Source organism: Ictalurus punctatus, chromosome 18, assembly GCF_001660625.3.
Source record: "Ictalurus punctatus breed USDA103 chromosome 18, Coco_2.0, whole genome shotgun sequence".
Classification (NCBI taxonomy): Eukaryota; Metazoa; Chordata; class Actinopteri; order Siluriformes; family Ictaluridae; genus Ictalurus; species Ictalurus punctatus.
The window spans coordinates 20,187,675-20,207,854 of NC_030433.2; the positions used below are offsets into that span (position 1 = coordinate 20,187,675).

The 20,180-nt window shown below is 38.7% G+C and overlaps 1 protein-coding gene across 5 annotated transcripts in view; it reads left to right on the forward strand.

Moving 5' to 3' along the window:
* Positions 1-20,180, forward strand: part of rai14 (retinoic acid induced 14) — a 71,644-nt gene that overhangs the window by 38,558 nt on the left and 12,906 nt on the right. For 2 of the 5 annotated variants that reach the window (XM_017492769.3, XM_017492770.3), the window contains exons 6-11: positions 3,726-3,783; positions 5,873-5,943; positions 14,574-14,680; positions 14,766-14,953; positions 16,024-16,052; positions 16,380-16,466. In XM_017492769.3, the coding sequence (XP_017348258.1) occupies positions 3,726-3,783; positions 5,873-5,943; positions 14,574-14,680; positions 14,766-14,953; positions 16,024-16,052; positions 16,380-16,466 (540 nt within the window). The remainder of the gene's footprint in view (positions 1-3,725; positions 3,784-5,872; positions 5,944-14,573; positions 14,681-14,765; positions 14,954-16,023; positions 16,053-16,379; positions 16,467-20,180) is intronic. The other 3 variants (XM_017492771.3, XM_017492772.3, XM_017492773.3) reach the window with 3 other exon arrangements.

Genomic DNA, 20,180 nt, shown 5'->3' on the forward strand with positions numbered 1-20,180 from the left:
GTTAGGAATTTAGGCTGTCTGATGCTTTAAAAAGTCACATTATGACTTTAAAATTTTTATTATAGAGAAATTTAGTACTGAAAAATAAAGCATCTTCTTTTAAAATGTAGTAATGTTTAAAAGCAAATAAGGCTTTTTTTTATTATTATTTATTTTATTTTTTTTAAACTGTATAGATTTAAATACAATAAGAAAGTAATTATACAGTGTGACTTCCCACCACGGAAGTTTTCCAACCCCAAACCTACAGACAACGAATAGACTTGCAACAGAAAGTTCCATGGTAGCTGACCCAGCCTTGTCTTGTATGCTTTTCCTGCTTATTTTATCACAGTGTGCTGTGGAAAATCAGTGTGATAAATAAATAATGCACACATTGTTTCTGAATGAAGTTTTACAGCATGAGCGAGTTCTGTGTTTCGTAACGCGATCCTCCAAGAGTCATGTGGATTATACAGCTGTTGATAAAGCCATAAGGTGACACCAAGTGCAAATGCTGGGTGTTTATTGCCCAAATGACCTCAAAATACAACTAGATTTCAGTTCAGGCAGTCATGAAGTGATTCAGTTCAATTCAAAGTTTATATGTCTTGCACTTTTAACAGTCCACAAAGGAAAAAAGCAGCTTTACAGAAATCCCAGATGTAGATTTAGATCTCTATTGAGCAAGCCAGAGATAACAGAAGGGGAAAGTCCCTGAGATGAGCAGAAGAAACATTGATAGGAATCAGACTCGAAAGTGAACCCATCCTGTTCTGAGTGACACCTGACTGTCTGTTTTTAAATCATTCCAGTATACAGGTGAAGAACACTAAAGACAAACATTATACCGCATCACAACAGCTTCACGCTACATTTTTTTTTTTTTTTTTTTAATAAACCAAAAATGTGCTAAAGTTAAGCTAGCACCGTGTGTATTTTATGTGTAGGCTTAATGATAATGAATCTTTATTAATCGTGTATACATTACAGCACAGTGAAATACTTTTCTTCACATATCCCAGCATGTTAGGAAATTGAGGTCAGAGTGCAGGGTCAGCCATGATACAGCACCCCTGGAGCAGAGAGGGTTAAGGGCCTTGCGTCAAGGGCCCAACAGTGGTAGCTTGGCAGTGCTGGGGCTTGAACCCCCAACCTTCCGATCGGTAACCCAGAGCCTTAACTATAAAGCCACCACTGCCCCTTAACAGCTTAACTTCCAGTATTTAATTACTGTTCTGCATTTTATTTGGCGGGGCTGTGGATCAGGTGGTAGAGCGGGTTGTCCACTAATCGTAGGGTTGGCGGTTCGATTCCCGGCCCACGTCACTCCACATGCCGAAGAGTCTTTGGGCAAGGCACTGATCCCCGAGTTGCTCCCGATGGCAAGTTAGCGCCTTGCATGGCAGCTCTGCTGCCATTGGTGTGTGAGAGTGTGTGTGTGAATGGGTGAATGAGACACAGTGTAAAGCGCTTTGGATAAAAGTGCTATATAAGTGCGCCATTTACCATTTGGTTTGTGATTAAACAATAATAATAAAACATCAACAATCCCAGCTGGATGTCTGATTTCCATCTGAAATCATAAAGTGAGGCAAGTCAGAAATGTGCTGTTCTACACGTGTAAATATCCTCGGGCTCGGGCTGTACAGCAAACTATCTGCACTTTTATTTTATTTTTTCATGATTTCATCAGCATGGACATTTCCAGCATTTTGTCGAGCTCTGTTTGCATTCCTGGTTGGAATCGTGGTATTTGTTCGATGTCCGGCAGGAACACTGAAGTTTGTGGAGCTTGTTTGAAAACCTACAACCTTGATAATAGTCTGTATTGACACATGTATTCACATGAATACAGTGCTGTGAAATATTTTTCTTATCTTCGCACGGCTCAGTTAAGTCCAAGTTCAGCTGTACCTCCACCTCTAGGCAACTTATTTAAACCTGAGACTCTTCTTTTTGAAGCTTTGCTGGGATGGATATCCTGTGAGACGAAAAAAATAAGGCAAAAAAACGGGCCTTTGAACAGAACTCGCAGTCTTTTTTGTTATAGCAGCGTTGAACTTGCATGCCTGTTTTGGTCTGGGTTCCATGAGCACATGAACGAGAAATGAATACTGAGTTAAGGGTGAATTTATTAACATCACCCTCAACATCTGTGATGGAATGGTTTCAAATTAGTTGGCGTGTAAACACTGTCGCGTCCATTCCTCCAATACAATCCATCCATTTAAAAAGTCAATCCATCCCACCAAACCAGCCCGCCCCATCCATCCATCCTTTCGATTCAGTCCATCCATCGGTCTCTCCAATCCAATCCCATCTACCAGTCTCTCCAATACCACCCACACATCCATCCAATCCAATCCATCCCTTTAATCCACTTTGTCTATCCATCCATTAGTGGATCATCCATTAGTGGACCTTCTGAAGGCTTTACCTGGCTTAGGAATTCAATGCGCCAATTTGAACTACATATATTTTTACCTGGTCATGTGTACACCACAGTCTGTAAAAATGACTGACATGTCAGATTCAGATGGAACAAAAATCCCAGAGATACTCCGGTAATAATGGCATTACCCCATCTCCCCATGTAAAACAATCCAATCTGAATAGGGGTTTTGTCTGATTTTGCAGATTTACTTGTGACACATTTGACTGCACAAATGCTGGACAGTTAACTTGGTGATAATCCGATGAATCCGACATTAAAGAGGTTTCTTGCACCACTACTTTCATCAATTTCATTCAATTCGGGTACAATTTAATATTACTAAGTGAAAAGTTTCTCACTTGGACGTGACCTTTTTAACGGTGCTGCCATTACCCCCCCCCCCCCCCCCCCCCATCGGAATAAAATCAGCGCAGTGTGTCAAAGTGCCCACTTACTGTTCTTTTTGAAAACACCTATTTTGTGCTGCCTTTGTAAAGGAATTATTTCTTTTATTATTTCATTACTTCAGTTTCGAAATGCTACTGTGGGCATTTTTCCCCCCTTTGAAGTGCCTTGCATTTCACCGTAGCTAATGGCTGACTTTCTCAAATGGGGGTCCGAGTACTCTTGGAGGAATTACGACGATTACTTAAATTGAACAATTACTGAACAATGATTACTGAATGTTTAAATCGAATATATTGTATAGCTGCAGGGTTGAAAATAATCACAAATAAAAATATACTGGAACAAATGCGAAATGAACAAGTGAATTATTTATTTATTTATTTATTTATTTATTTATTTATTTATTTATTTTTAACTGGTTCACCACCTTCTACCAATGACAATACAGGAAAAAAAAAAAATACAGCTGCTTTTGAGACTAACATGTGGCGGACATATTTTTCACTCTTTTTATAATCGAGTAATCTATTATTAAATGGGTGCATGGCTTTATTGAAAGGGAGTACAGTAGCTTGAAAAGTTTGAGAATCACTGGCATAGGATGGAGTTAGTCTTCAGCAGCCAAACAGAGTAAGCCTGAGGGCAGAAACCAGTGTGATTAGTGTTATGTAGTAAACACTGAAAATTAAGAATTTTTTTCCCCACAAATTCATAGTATATTTCATAATAAATATTTAAATAATGTTATTTTGCCCTGCTTGGAGAATACTACAAAGCAGGACAAATATTAGATGCTAGTTTTATGCTGGAATGTTTTGAAATTCAGTAAGATATATATATAAGGTTGATGAATTCAGTAAGCCTTTGGTCAAGTTTCTGATGTAATTCTTTGTTTCTACAGAGTAAATGTGTTCTAGATGCTCTGGACAGCGGTGGGAGGACTGCTCTTCATCATGCAGGTAAGAAACTTTCAAGGTTTTAAGGAATATGTTTTAAGAACAATTTGAGGAATTCAGACTCGTACGGCTGTAAGCTTTCATTTCATCTAAATAGGCGGCACACTTGATAGTTGATTGGAATCCAGGATGATCTGATTAAACAAGTGGAATGGTCTGTGGTTGCTGCTTGGTTTGGTCCTTACCGGTTTGATTGCTTTTTCTGGAATGTCTCTCAGCATCAGCACTTCCGTTTGTCCTTGGCGCTAATAAAAGCATTTATTAAATCCGGACCTGTACCAGTCAGAGTGCAGTGAGGTCACGGAGGTCATATTTATTTTTCCCTTTTAGAGGAGAAATTGCTCACCAGCCGGTCCCTCTCCTGCGTCAGAGTAGCACTGTGCTGATAAGATGACATTACGCCTGCTCAAAATGGAGCTTTTTTTTTGTTTTGTTTTGTTTTGTTTTGTTTTTCTATTTATTTATTTTTCATATTACCAGCGTCCAAGCCGCTGCTGACCGGGTATCATGTAGTGCTTGTTACTCGGGAGAGTTTGAAGACGTCAGCCACTTCATGTTTCCGTTTTATTTACAAACTGCCTTTCAATCAATGAGAATTGCTGTTGGTCAATTTTCTTGGGTGTAGAGTGCAGTGTTGTTTAGAAGAATGCTCGGTCTCTTCCACTGAATACAGCTGAATGTTCACAGTAATGAAATGAGGGGCTGTGATGAGGAATGCAACCATTACTCTACATTCAGAGTAGCATTCGTTGATTGTAGTTTGTCTCTCGTGGGTGTAACATGTCTGTTGTTTTTTTTTTTTTTTTGTTCCAGTGACATATAAATATATATGTGTGTGTGAGTGTGTATGTATGTATGTATGTATGTATGTATATATTTTTTATATATATATATATATATATATATATATATATATATATATATATATATATATATATATATATATATATATATATATATAAATATATATATATAAATATATAAATTATACTGTAGCTTCTAACACTAACTAGTGCACCAGAAATTGCATAATGCATTCAGTGTGACATTGATCGATTTATGTTACGTACTTGGCTTCATATTAGCTTTGTTAGCAGATTACTATACGACATGTATGCAGTGGCAGCGATAATACTGCTACTTCCTTCCAAATTTCTTTCTTCGTAATGTCTCTATACACATTTAATGGCAGGAAAGATCCGATGAAACTTCGGTTATAAGTTTTACTTTCATTTTTGCACGTCAAAGAGTAATTGCAGGTAGGAACTATAGTTGTGCCTGGGGAACCCAAGGAAACATCAGACCACAAGCTCCATAGTATTGGTACCAGGAATGATTCAAGTTAATCGAATGGATTTGCTGCTTTACTTTGCAACATTGCTGTGCAACAGATTTTGCTAGTGATGGCCTCTATGTGCTGGAGGCATTATGTTTTTGGGTTATCTCTCTGTCCGAGATTCTCGTTAGCACGATATGTCAAGAACAAGTTGTTGAATGTTTGTTTATAGGATTTATATGGAATTATTATTGTAACCAGCCGAAGAACTGGACAGGGTCACTGCAAGGTCAACAGTCTGAAATATTTAATTTCTTCAACAGCTTTCTCCTGGTTAATGGTATTTGAGGTGATACAGTAATTTATAACCAGAAGGACTAGACTTATTGGAGGATGTGGCTTCCTCATTAATGGCATTACGGTTGGTTGTTTTTTTTTTTTGTTGTTGTTGTTGTTTTTTCCCCCGGCCCAGAATTTAGCTAACAGAGCAGATTTGTTCTTCAGGAGGAGGCCAGTGTTGGTCAAGAGATGTCCATGTTTTCATTGCAATTGTATTTAACCTTGCAGACAGGACAGGGCTCGAAAAAAAAAAAAAAAAAAGATTTGTCCACTAGCCAAAAACCAGCATGGGCATAGCCAAGCAAAAGCGACTTCTATAGTGGATAACAAGGTTTCAGTATTAAACGTTGGAGGTGGAGGTTTGTCTTGTACCCCAGAGTGACTCACTGTCCACAAAATATGCTAAGCGCTAGCATTGTCCTTTTTTATTATTATTTATTTTTTAAGCATGTGCACTGATTGTGTTTTCTCTCACAGCGGCCAACGGAAACGTTGTGATTGTCCAACTCCTGTGTGAACACAAGTGTCCTGTGAATTTGAAAGATATGGTATGTACAAAATCATATTTAGTTTTTTGGGGCCATTGTTTTTGTTTGTTTTTTTGTGGGTTTATTTTTTTAACATCAATAAATTTTCATGAAACAGATGTAAATGTCGTTAGAAAAGTTCCTTTCACTTCGCCATACTTTATTATTACAATCCAAGGGCCTGTGGTTTACCTCAAGCATGTGCAATAACAAACACGCCGCCTTGCGCTGACTCGCGTCTCTTGGGGTTGGACTGTTTGGTTTGTGCTGATTCGAGTTTCCCAATGGCAGACTCGAGGGCTCCATGAGAAGGAGATTGCCATGTCTGTGTTTTTTTTTCTGGTTCTCTCTCTCTCTTTTTTTTTTTTTTCTTTCCCTCCTGGTTGGCATTAGGCCACTTGTCAAGCTCCTTCCTGTGTGGTTTCTGCCCACACTAGAATCTTCTGCACTGTTGTCATCTACTTTAATATGGAGCTAGGAAGCTGACAGAAATATTTCAATATGAATTTTGTATTATATGAAAATTTGTATTATATAAACATCACAATTACTTATGTGGTGTATTTAATAAACATACATTTTTGCCATTTCCCCCACTTTTGCTTTGAACTTTCTAAGGTTAAGATTTGACTCTTAAAACATTTCATTCTTAATGACTGCTTATGGTTTTGAGATTTAAAAGAAAAATTCAATATATTCAAAATATAAACTCATGAATTCAAACATCAGAAATACAGATTTGATGCAAATTAGGCCAAGAGTGTAGGATTCCAGGGAAAATTAGATGCTTTCAGAGTGGTTGAACTCTGAAAGTAAAGTGAAGAAACATGTTTTTGTGTTCTACTGAAATAGCTATATTCCTATTAAGCAGTTATATTTGGCTGTTAGCTGCTAACGGTTGCCAGGAATTTAATGTGTGCAAAGTTCTAGCTAGAACATAACCTAAATAGTTAGCTTGGCATATACTAAGCATCAAGTGTTTAACATCACTGGAGAAAACTAGCTATTTGAGTAGAACATGAAGTCATTTTTTCTTTGCTTGGCCACTCCGAAAGTGTCTGCATTTCCCTGGGAGTCCCAGATGCTTGACATTTGGGGCCCATTTACTTTTTAATTTGATTTTAAAGGCAAGTCTTACCCCTAGCAAGTTTATATATATATATATAAATATATATATATAAACTTGCTAGGGGTAAGACTTGCCTTCAAAATAAAATTAAAAAGTGTGTGTGTAATGCTCTCTCTGAAATGGTCAAACCAGCCCATCTGGCAGGATTTTTACGCATTGTGCTGCTGCCACGTGATTGGCTGACTGGATAACTGCATGAAAGTACAGGTGTTCCTAATAAAGTGGACGGTGAGTGTGTTTTCAAATATATGAAATTCATATTCAAACTTTTGTTAGCTTCCAAGCTTCACTGACCTTATTAACTCTAATTTGGTGTACTTATTAACTCTGAGGTGTCTCAGTGTTAGTATAAATAGCATGTTTTATTTTATTTCTATATGATTTTTCTTCCGTTCAAGATTGCATAAGAGTCTAACTGAATACACAAACATCTACTGAAACCTTTAGATCCATGCCTATATTGCCATGGATACGGCCACAATCCATTTGAATATATTGAATGAAGGGTATCCGTCAATCACTTTCCTGTTCACTTCTACTTCTCAGCATACTGGTTACACTTTAATATAATGGTTTAACTTTGGCCTAGGTAGTTTATAAATAATTGATCTGCATTACCTAGGCAATATATTGGTAGTTTTAGCTACAAGAGACAAGGAGCTTATTGATATTTTCATCTGTCTTTCCCATGTAGTTTATCTTCGTTTCCCAGGTAATCAGTCCTCATACCCGAGTAGGTAATTGGTAGTTTATCTGGTTACCCAAATACTTTATTGGTAGTTATCTTATATCCATAAGTATTTTATTTGTCCTCATTTATCTACCTTTACATTTATTTATCTTCAATATTCATGTACTATATTACTAGTTTATCTTCATTCCTTAGGTGGTTTATTTGTAATTTATTCTCGTCACCAGAGTAGTTAATTGGTAGTTTGTATGAATTAACCAAGTAGTTGACTGCTAGTTTATCTTTATTGTACTGATTAGTTCATTTGTAGTTTATCCGAGTTACTTTCTGATGAACTACAAGCCTGCATGTAGTATGTTTGTGTTGTACAAGTAATTTATTGGTAGTTTATCTGTTTACTCAAATAGTTTATTGGAAGTTTATCTGCACTGCCCATGTAGTTGATTTTGTGGTTTGTGTTTGCTATATAAGTAGTTTGTTAGTTTAACTTTCTTACCCTAATAGTTTGATCGTTTCTCTAACGACGTAAGTAGGTTGCTGGTAGTTAATCTGATAAACTGCTCAAGTAATGCAGATGAACTACCAGTAAACTAGCTAGGTTATCCGCTGTATGTGGGTAGTTTGTGTTGCACAAGTAATTTATTTGTAGTTTTATCTGGTTGCTCAAATAGCTAGCTAGTATATGCAATATGTATTAGCTAGTATAGCTAGTATAGGCAATATGTATAGCTAGTTTGTTTGCATTAATTTAGTACTACCAAGTACTTCTCATCTCATTTTGCCATTTCCCTTTGCTTTTTCTAATTGCCCTTATTTTTTTTTAATTATTATTATTATTATTATTATTATTATTATTATTGGCTCACATGCTAATTAGCACAAATATATCTTTTGTGACTGCTGTTCAGCAACTAGCTAGATATTCATTCATAGCATAACACTGAAGTTAGCATAAATCCGACCAGGTTTAAGTACTAAACATCATATGTGTGTGTGTCTGATACCGCAAAGTGCCCTACAGTATAGTGTTGAAAATATGGTGCACTATATACTGGCAAGTGTCTTTCCTCAGCCATCACACTGAAAGGGAATAATGCTGCACAGAACAGGGTAAATTGACCAGATTGGCATACATGTGCAAGCTGTCAGCAAATACTTATGTCATTATGTCATTCCGGCTTAGCTTAGCACCTTTGTGCCAAGCGGTATTTAGGCTACTGCTCATTTTCTGAATTGTTGGAAGGAGAAGGCCGGTTATGAATTTAAGAGCTGGGATTTGTTGCGTCAGTCACGATTCAACTCTCGTATTAGCATGATTGCATGAAACTTGGTTCCTGATGCAATACGTGAGAAATGTTAATGCCGTGAGCTAGCTAAGACGATGTTAGATGAGGTGAAGTGAAAGAAGCCGGTGTAACCGAAGTGCTCGTTACTTATTTAATGCCAGAGTTTGAGTGATGCTTTAAAACAAAAGAAAAGCTGAGCGAGAAGCCCTAAATGAGCAGATGTTTTGTTTAAGATATTTAAGACACAGCGGTTGCCTCTCATTAAAAAGCCTCTTACTGCAGAGTTCTTTGTGTCAAAACAAGTCCACGTCCCCAGCAGAGACTATAATGATCTTAATTCTCTTTTTTTTTTTTTTTCACGTCAGTCACGAAGGAAGTGCCACAGTGCAGTGCTCGAAGTAAAATTATAGACGTGTTAAGAGGCCCTGCTTTCTAATCATTCTCCAAAGATGAGCTTTAGTACATTAACGTCCTGTTGCCTTTTTTTTTTTCCCTACTAATGAATCGTTGCTTTGTTACCTGCCCTCTCATCATCTGTCCTCTCTGCTGGAAGCCAACCCCTTGAAATCATGCCCCACTGCTGCGACCTCCAGAGCTTTTCACAATTCGCGAATTATTTGCATCTTCACCATTTTGCACAAGTCAACTAAAATCCCTCTTTGAGGCAAATTCGGAGCATGAAGCGCGCATCTGGAACATATTGGCGTTTATTTTTAAATAGTGGAAGTGCGGATGCCAGCTTGCTAATCTTTAGCATGCCTGTGTATCTCTTATTTTGAACAAACACCACAAGAATGTTTTAATAAGGAAGGAAGTTTCTATTATCAGATGGCAACACACACACAAAAAAAAAAGAAAAAAAAATTGTGTGGGAGTACGTGAGGAAGGCAGCACCAAGGAGCAATGCTTTCAACTGTTAAATCTACAACAGTGCACCAGGATTTTATTTTTAAATATCGCAAACTGTATTTGGTAAGAAACTCAAACCAACCCTTCCTTTAACTCCGGCACTATCCTTGTTTTGATTAAACGAAACCAGTACTCACTTATAAACAGTCACGCACAGTTTCAAAAACGATAGTGCTCAATGACACAAACATTCACAGTTTCTTTTCTTTAATTTTATGCATACAGAAGATCTATTTTTTGGATTCAAGTTCAGTTTAGACCGATTACACCAGTTGTAGGTGTAGAATTAGTGAATAGAGTCCATCCTTAAGTGGAAGGAGACCACCATATGGTGGTGGTTGTTCATTCTTCTTTACAGCACTTATGCCGACATACTCAAACTCCAATATATACCTGAAAGTAACTATATGTAAATACCTGCTGAGTACTAATTGGCTGATGGAGGTCATGTTTACTTAGAATTCCATTTACAGATTGGTACACCAAATTTCAACTCGGCCGGATTTACAAATCCGAAGAAACACTTATTTGAACTTCATGAGGCCCGCTATGGATGACCACGCCCCAACATTTGCACACAACCTCAGCTTCTTATCCTAATCATGGTTTTCTAGTTCCATGCAAATACATTGGTTCTAGTGTTGAGTTTGAGTAAACTAAGCTCTACTTAACATTTTAAACAATTTTGTGAAGATAGGCCAAAAATCCCAGAACTGTGGATAGTAGGTATTGCATATAATGCAAATTAGCTCAGTCTAAGCGGATGGAGCTTACGGATTCTTGACAACGTTTTTGTTGGAACCTACGATTCTGCAGGAGCATTGTTGTCTCTATGCCTCAGAGTGTAGGACTTATGGGCCAAAAACATACTGCGCTCTAGTGCCACCTTCAGGCTGATCAGGCTCATCTCACTCACATGAGTAATGGGAATGAGTACTACCTACTGAGCAAGTGTCTGTTAGTCTGCTAGTCAAAGATGAAGATGGTAAAGAAGACCATCTCGATGACCAAGAAAACCGTGATGGCGAAGGTGATGAAGTTGAAGATGACGACGAAGACAAAGAAAGACGTCAACCATGATGTAGCAGACACTGGCAATGAAGAAGACTGTGCAGAATAAGATGCCGTGGAAGAAGACGACGACAACACTGGAGAAGAAGAAAAAGACAGCAAGGAGTAATAAAAAAGATGAAAAGAAAACCCCTTCCATTACAATATTGTTCCAGCAATGAGTGCTTGGACCCCTAAAATTATTATTATTTTTTTTTTAAATATGCTACAGCACTTAGGAGAAAGCTAGTTTTATCATTTATCGTTATCATACCACATCACTATAGAGCTGTTGAAATGTTCTTGTTTTGTATGTTATAAGTAAAAATTTAAGTAAATCGTGTCCTTCACATGTAAACACGGCAAACATCTGAAGTGTTTTCTCATCAAGATTTAAAAAAAAAAAAAAAGGGTTTAAAAAACAAAACAAAACAGTGTCTGTGTAATGGTCTGAAAATAGCTCGGATCACTGCCTGCCTTTGCCTACTGCGTTCATTTCAATCTGCAGCCATGACTTTCTCTGGCAACTTCAGCCCATGTGCTAATATTACACACAGTTTAAATGTCAGATTGTTAAATTGGTCCCGACTCTGGAGTTCTTTCCAGTACAGACGCCACACTAATCTTTCTTTATAGAACACTCTTTATAATGATACGCCTCACATTTTGCTCTTGCAAGGATCTGTGGGAATATGTTGTTATAAAAATGGATGATTTATGCGTGTTGACGGATCATTATTTTTATTATAGATAGTAGTTATGATTTTTTTTTTCCCCCCAGTGTGACCAATGGCTTCATTCAAACCAGATGATCATTTTATATCCATTATGGAAAACCATCTTGCTTTGTATTTTTATTAGGGCTGTGAAATCAAATTTCACAGAGTACTTTTTCAATAGAGGCAAAGAATTGACACATTTGTGTCCAAGATTAGTTTTTTTTTTTTTTCCCCTTAGTCACAATGTAAGTGGGTAAAAACTTGTTTACTGATTTCTTTTGTCGTCATAATAATAATAATAATGATAATAATAATAATAATAATAATAATAATAATAATAGGTTTAATTTTTATTTTTGTAATCCTTTTCCTCATAGCCAAGGTCATATTACAGTTAGAGAGGAAAAGACTTCATCTACAGAGTTGGCTGCAAATCAATGCATGCCATTTATCATTTTTCAAAAATTTGGACTACCTTTCAAATGAAATATAAAATCCAGACAAGGTTTGTGTTCTGAAAGTGATAATAGGCTACAGGCTCTTTTCTATAACACACTTATGAAGGTCACAAAGTTTATATGGCAAAATCATAAATGGTGCTCCATTGAGCATATAGAGCAACTTGAAAGTTTATGAAGAATGTACAATATCGTTCCATCATATTTATTTATTTATTTATTTATTTATTTATTTTTGCCGCTAAAACTAAAATGACCGCCTCATTAATATTCAGATGTAAAGGCCATGTAGTCTGTAAATGAAACAGTGTTTCACACATTGTTGCTGTAATCCATTCCATGGTGTTCGAGAATCAGGAACTGGTATATGCTGCGTACTCGGAATAAATGAACCTGCTGGAAGAAGTTGAAAACTTTTGATGTGGTTTGAAAGCCAGTCTGATTGACGCACAGGATTGCAGTCGTCTGTTTAAACATCCTTCGCCGTTAACATGTATCGCCGATGCTGGAATGTATTATACATCTGTTATGATGCCGGTTGCTCTCAAGGTTTCATGATGATCCCGAGTGCAGCCAAGAGCCTCGCTCTGCCTCACTAAACATGCTTCTGATGAGACGTCGTGTTCCTGTTTTCTGCTCTTGGCTAATTGGCACAGACCACCGTTACCTCCAGGGCAGATGATGATCGATCTGCCTGACTGCTTTCATTACATCTTTTTCAGTCCAGTCTATAAGATTACTCATAGATTTGTTTATCCTTTTTATTTTTTGCTGCCAAAAGCTGTAGCAGATAATCAAATCCCCATCCTCCTGGCTAACACGGGTAAAAAAAAAAAAAAAAAAAAATTCTGTCTTTACTAAGCAGTAGATGTTTCTAAGGATCAAGTCATTAATGTCACGCATTTATAAATCAGAATGTGATTTCTTTGCATTCTGAAACTGCAATATGGGATAAGATGACCAATGCATATACTATACTTGTATACTTGTATACTTAATCATAGCTACCATTTTCACATTTTTAAAAAAAAATGTCCAGAAATGAAGTGCACGCGCTTCTCAAAAGACAGCAGCGCAATTTCTAAATAAACTCTCTTTATTTCAAGAAGTACAACTACGCTCAGAGCTTCCGTAGAAAATGAATCGACAGCGTCTGACCAATCAGAATCCGGAATTCAAGATTGCTGTGACCTTGTTAATTTCTTTTATCTATCTATCTATCTATCTATTTATTTATTTATTTTTAAATAGTCAAATGTGAACTAAATTATTATCCAAATTTCTACTATAAAGCTCTGCTTTCGAACTTTAGGCCACGCTCCCTACTTGGGCCTGATGCTGGTGTTGAGTGACACCAAATTCTGTGCTGAGGAAGAACCTGATTGAGCTACAGCTGTTTTTATCCCCGTGACGTACGTGTTTATATATATCTCTGTCTTCCAGAGTCAGAAACCACATCCGCAACACTTTGGTGGAGTGACTAACGCACACGTCAGACGATTTGCCATTATTACCCTACTTGTTGTGGATGACCGCTTGTAGTACTTGTACTTGAGGCTTTATTTTTCAATAACAGTTTATTTACTTGAGAAAGGGTTCTTGGGCCGACTCCACTCTGGTTGTTGGGGCTTTGGGACACATAAGCATCCATAACAAACCGAATGCAAAGATGCTCGTCTCCGAGACGCGTTAGACTCTAATCGCACCTGCACTAGATGCCACTAGTCGCCGAAGACGAATGTTAATACCGTGTCTGAAGCCGTTCATTTAGTTTGGATTATCGTCCAGCTCTAACCCTGCGTTCACACTAGCAAGCTGTGTTTGACTTCGTTTTCTACGTACAGTATGTGCGCAACACTGAGCCGTCTTTTCGATAACATCACGACAAAGCGGTATTTGAATAATGTTCTCAGTTCCGTGCAAATTAGTTATGACGCAGCGAAGGGACAAATTGAAGCGATTGGCTCGAAGGATCGCTTCGGTCCCGTGGTGCGTCTGGTCCAACATTTTCAACTTTCAACAATTTACCGTTTAACGTGCAAAAAAGGAAGAAACTGTATAATTCTCCGGTCATGTATAACCTCCCATTAAACATGCTTAGAAACATTGCAAAGGAAAATAAAGCTGGGAAAGAAGTAGCGGAAATAGCTGGTGTCCTGGTGAGTGTACGTAGCTAGTACAGTTAGCTTGCTTTGCTAATCTGTTTGACGGTCCTCGCCGTCATGCGACAAAAGTCGCTGTCGCTACCTGCCCACAAGAGACAAATTACAAATGACACAAGGGACCGTGAATAAAAACCATGAAGTACTGAGTAGTACAGTGTTTTCTGGTTCATCATCTTATACTATCATGCTGTTAGATCATCCCACCTGTAACTAGTCGCTAATCTTTCACCTTGCCTTCCTGTAGGACGGCTTCACACCCTTGCTGCTGTCAGCGAGACACGCCCACACAGAGGTCTGTGGCATCCTGCTGGACTGGGGAGCCAACATCAATGCCTGTGACAGGAACGGCAGGTGGGGCCGCTCGTCCAGCTCGCTGGTTCTATCAGTGCAGTGTCCTCTTGTGAGGTTTGGTTAATAATTGGTGTGAACGCCGCAGGAGTGCTGTCATGCTGGCTAGCGAGAGCAGCTGCGTTCCAGCCGTGGATCTGCTTGTGCACAGGGGAGCCGACCTACGCCTGCTGGACTCGCTAGGACACGACGTGCTGCACTACGCCAAGCTGTCGGGCAGCGCCGAGGTCCGAGCCGTCATCACCGCTGCGCTGCAGTGCCACCCAGCCGAGTCAGGTGATTACTCATCAGTCAAATGCACAGTAACACTAATCCCAGGTGGGATCTGAATGACCGCTCTGATACACATTATAATAAAGCTCAACGTCTGACGTCTGAGCCGTGTTAGTTTCCTCACGTATAGACACATCTAAGCTACATGGGGGAAAAAAAGTCTTTATTTCATCTGTATTGCTGATGATTAATCTACAGAGCCAGATAGGTTAGCTAGGACTGGAAAGAGTGTTTCTTTATAGTTACAGTGTGCGTGTTGTGCGAGAGCTGCTTTTAACAAAAAAGAAAAAAGTTGAAGCATCCTACAGTAAGATATGCTCCGTGGTGGTTCCTTGTCACCGATGGACAGGATAGAGGGGTGCCAGTGCATTTTTCATAGCAGTAAAGCCAAGTAGAGTGTACGTTTACTTGATGAAAAAGCAACCCATTAAGGCTGTCAAGGATTTGTAATCTTCGTGACGCCTCAGAAGCTTTGCCGTGTCGAACTAAAAGCGGACCACCGTCACGCACAAAGCCTTTATTCCACTACAAAACACTTTCTTTCTGATAAAGTATTCAAATCCCAGCCTCAACGCAAGCATGAAGTCGACCCCAACGAGCAAGGAGTCAGCCGGTGAGGAACTACAAAAGCGTTCCTGTCACTGAAACGGTGATCTGATTGATTGGAGTCGACTCTCGGATCTGCTCCTGGAGAGGGAAATGAAACGAATCCCCTCAGCGTGTTCCTTCACCACTGAGACGATCACAAGTAGACAGGAAGGAAGATAAATGTGTTAGAACACCCTTGTGTTATTTGTTGTGCTTATCTTTTTCTTTCGAGACGCTGTGCCTGAGCCGTGAGAGGTGCACGTGACTTGCCCTCGAACCCACTCAGGCTCAACACTGCCATCTTGTGGTGGTCAACTGAAATGTGTTAAGTCTGCTCTTGGAGTAAGAGATTAATGAATGATGAAAAGATGAATAATTATAAATGAAACAGGATGACATGCCAATTTATTTCATATCATTTCATTCTCCCATCCCATAATTATTTTCATTCATATTTTTTTTTCCTTTTTTCCTTATTAAAAAAGCAGATATGAATTCACCCAGAAGTCCGCAGGTATGCAGTTTATTTCTTTTTCATTTAATTTCTTATCAGTTTTATTGTTTGGTTTTTTTTTTCGTTTTTTTTTTTTTGAAGGATACACACATTCTTCATCCACAAAATATTCATATATTTTTCATCATTGTCATTCTTCAGCTCAGTATAGTGCCTGTAATGCACATTTTTGCAACACGCATGAGCATCACACTATAGATTTTTTTTTTTTTTTTTTTTTTTTAAACTTCTTCCTTGTTAAATTCTTTATTTTTAGTCACAGTTATTGAACTTGTTATTCTTCTCACTAACCACTAAACCTCGTTTGTCCTTCTCACATGATCTCAGCATGATCACACGGCTAATCTAAACGATGAGAGGAGCACAACCCCCAAAAAACGAAAAGCACCCCCTCCTCCTATTAGCCCTATGCAGGTAATGACCTGTCTGTCACTGTGTGTTATCGTCTCTGCTCCTCCACGGCACTTAAAAACCCCCAGTCAGGACTAGTTTAGCTAAAAGAAAAGAAATTAAGAATACCAGCCAAGACAAGTTTAGTATCTGAGGCAAACAAGTAATGGAAGTCTGAGTCATCTGAATTGTGTCCCTGAATACTAACTTTATGTGGGCTGTAGGACGGTCAAAACTATTCTATTTTTGTTCATTTTATGAGTATTTGTACTTTCCTCTGCAAATTCTTCTGAATTGTTTAAAAAGAGAACTTGCCATGTGACTAATAAGCAACATTAGCCATGCTAATTGTGCATTGAGTTTTGGTTTGGCTTAGCTAACGTTATATGTCCGGCAGTAACTGTTTGACTATAGCGACTAGCCAGGTTCACTAGCCACCTAGTTAATATTCAGTAAGATGTATTATAGGATATAAACCAAACAATGCAATATCAAGCTTGCTAGCCTATTTTATATATACGTTGTTAAACAGATGCAAAGTTCGATAGCAAGCTAGCAAACATTGTAAAGCATCAGCCACAGCATTGAGCTAACACAGGGTTAGCGACTTTAGCTTCCTATCTGGAGTGAGATTTATGAATCAAATGACCTTTTTTTTTTTTTTTTGCTGTGCAGAAATGAGAATCATTGGGTGAAATGTACGTAACGTCATACATTAACATTCTTCCTCGACATGCCTTTGTCTTTGCAGGCTTTTGGTATGAATAAGCTAGCCTTAAGGTTAATCTTTAAGCTAGTGTGCTCGAAAACAATGACGAAATTTGCATTTAGAAGAGCATTCAAAATGTACAGTCGTAAATGAATGGTAAATACATTTTACAATTATGATGACAACACATCCCACCCCTCAACATTATAAAAATCCATGGTACTAACCGTCAAGTACGGCTTAGTTCGGCTAGTTATCACAAACGAGCGTTACTGTACTGGTCACTTTTGTACAAGCACAATGTCTTTCCCAATAGATGTTTTATCTGGAACAATGGTAATATCACTTATAAGAGCAAGCCACTGTACATGGAGAATTGGTTCCTGCATAACATATTAATTATAAACCAGCTTATTGACAAGGATGGGCAATTATACTTTACACTACAGCACTGATATTATTCTGAGTCTGTGAGCAGACATTGTCAACGCATTGCGGAAAATAGCAACCATAAATGTGTTTTAAAAAAAAAAACAAACAAACAAAAAAAAGTCACTTGTCAGTTTTAACTAACAGGCAACCATGTTTTTTAAAACCAAGCGACTTCAGTAAAAAAAAAAAAAAAAAAAAAAGAAGAAGAAGCAGCCCAAAGTCGCGTATTACAAACAGACTTGGCAACTCTGGTCTCAACATCTCCGTCTCCGGCGACTTATATACAGTGACCTTACACAGCACGGGTGGAAATGTGATTGGTACAGGACCCAGCCAATTCAGACTGTTCCAATCAAGAAGTTGCAGGGCTTCGTCTGTCTAATTAAACCCCACAGCTACTCGATACTGACGGAAAAAATCATCATCATCATCATATGAGCAGATTTGTGACTGTTGTATTTTTCATTTGCTTGGTATTTAATTTTTGGTGTGAGATTTACTTGGGCAGCATAAGAGCATGAGACCGAACCCGAAGGCGTGAGAGTTGTCAACCCTGGCTAACATTACGCTAACATTACAAACCCTGGCTAACATTACATTAACATTACCATCTATGGCTAACATTACACTAACATTACCGACCCTGGCTAACATTACGCTAACATGACCAACCCTGGCTAACATTACGCTAACATGACCAACCCTGGCTAACATTAGGCTAACATGACCAACCCTGGCTAACATTACGCTAACATGACCAACCCTGGCTAACATTACGCTAACATTACCAACCCTGGCTAACATTACGCTAACATGACCAACCCTGGCTAACACTATGCTAACATTACTAACCCTGGCTAACACTACGCTAACATTACTAACCCTGGCTAACACTACGCTAACATGACCAACCCTGGCTAACATTACGCTAACATTACTAACCCTGGCTAACATTACGCTAACATTACCAACCCTGGCTAACATTACGCTAACATTACTAACCCTGGCTAACATTACGCTAACATGACCAACCCTGGCTAACATTACGCTAACATTACCAACCCTGGCTAACATTACGCTAACATGACCAACCCTGGCTAACACTATGCTAACATTACTAACCCTGGCTAACATTACGCTAACATGACCAACCCTGGCTAACACTATGCTAACATTACTAACCCTGGCTAACACTACACTAACATGACCAACCCTGGCTAACATTACGCTAACATTACTAACCCTGGCTAACATTACGCTAACATTACCAACCCTGGCTAACATTACGCTAACATGACCAACCCTGGCTAACATTACGCTAACATTACCAACCCTGGCTAACATTACGCTAACATGACCAACCCTGGCTAACACTATGCTAACATTACTAACCCTGGCTAACACTACGCTAACATTACTAACCCTGGCTAACACTACGCTAACATGACCAACCCTGGCTAACATTACGCTAACATTACTAACCCTGGCTAACATTACGCTAACATTACCAACCCTGGCTAACATTACGCTAACATTACTAACCCTGGCTAACATTACGCTAACATGACCAACCCTGGCTAACATTACGCTAACATTACCAACCCTGGCTAACATTACGCTAACATGACCAACCCTGGCTAACACTATGCTAACATTACTAACCCTGGCTAACATTACGCTAACATGACCAACCCTGGCTAACACTATGCTAACATTACTAACCCTGGCTAACACTACACTAACATGACCAACCCTGGCTAACATTACGCTAACATTACCAACCCTGGCTAACATTACGCTAACATTACTAACCCTGGCTAACATTACGCTAACATGACCAACCCTGGCTAACATTACGCTAACATTACCAACCCTGGCTAACATTACGCTAACATGACCAACCCTGGCTAACACTACGCTAACATTACTAACCCTGGCTAACACTACGCTAACATTACTAACCCTGGCTAACATTACGCTAACATTACTAACCCTGGCTAACATTACGCTAACATTACTAACCCTGGCTAACATTACGCTAACATTACTAACCCTGGCTAACATTACGCTAACATGACCAACCCTGGCTAACATTACGCTAACATTACCAACCCTGGCTAACATTACGCTAACATGACCAACCCTGGCTAACACTATGCTAACATTACTAACCCTGGCTAACACTACGCTAACATTACTAACCCTGGCTAACATTACGCTAACATTACCAAACCTGGCTAACATTAAGTGAGTTTATGATAATATCTGGGTGAGACAGGCTTCCATTACATATTTGTTCAATACATTACGCTGCTAAAAGAGCAAGCCTCAGACATCAGACATGTCCTGACTGTTCGACTGCATTTGGGGTAAAAGGACCTGGTGTGCATTTATTTTATTTCTGGCCAAAGTGTTACTTTAAAGTAAATGGTCTGTTGACGATGGTGTGTGTAAAATCAAAGATGAACTTTTATTGATCTGAACATCTGAAAAGGAAACTCTATTTCCATCCTGATCGGGCTTTAAATTGATTGTGCAGTAGCACATATAGCAGTCTGAGGAGTATGAAGTATTGCATTACCTTGTCATATTTGTGC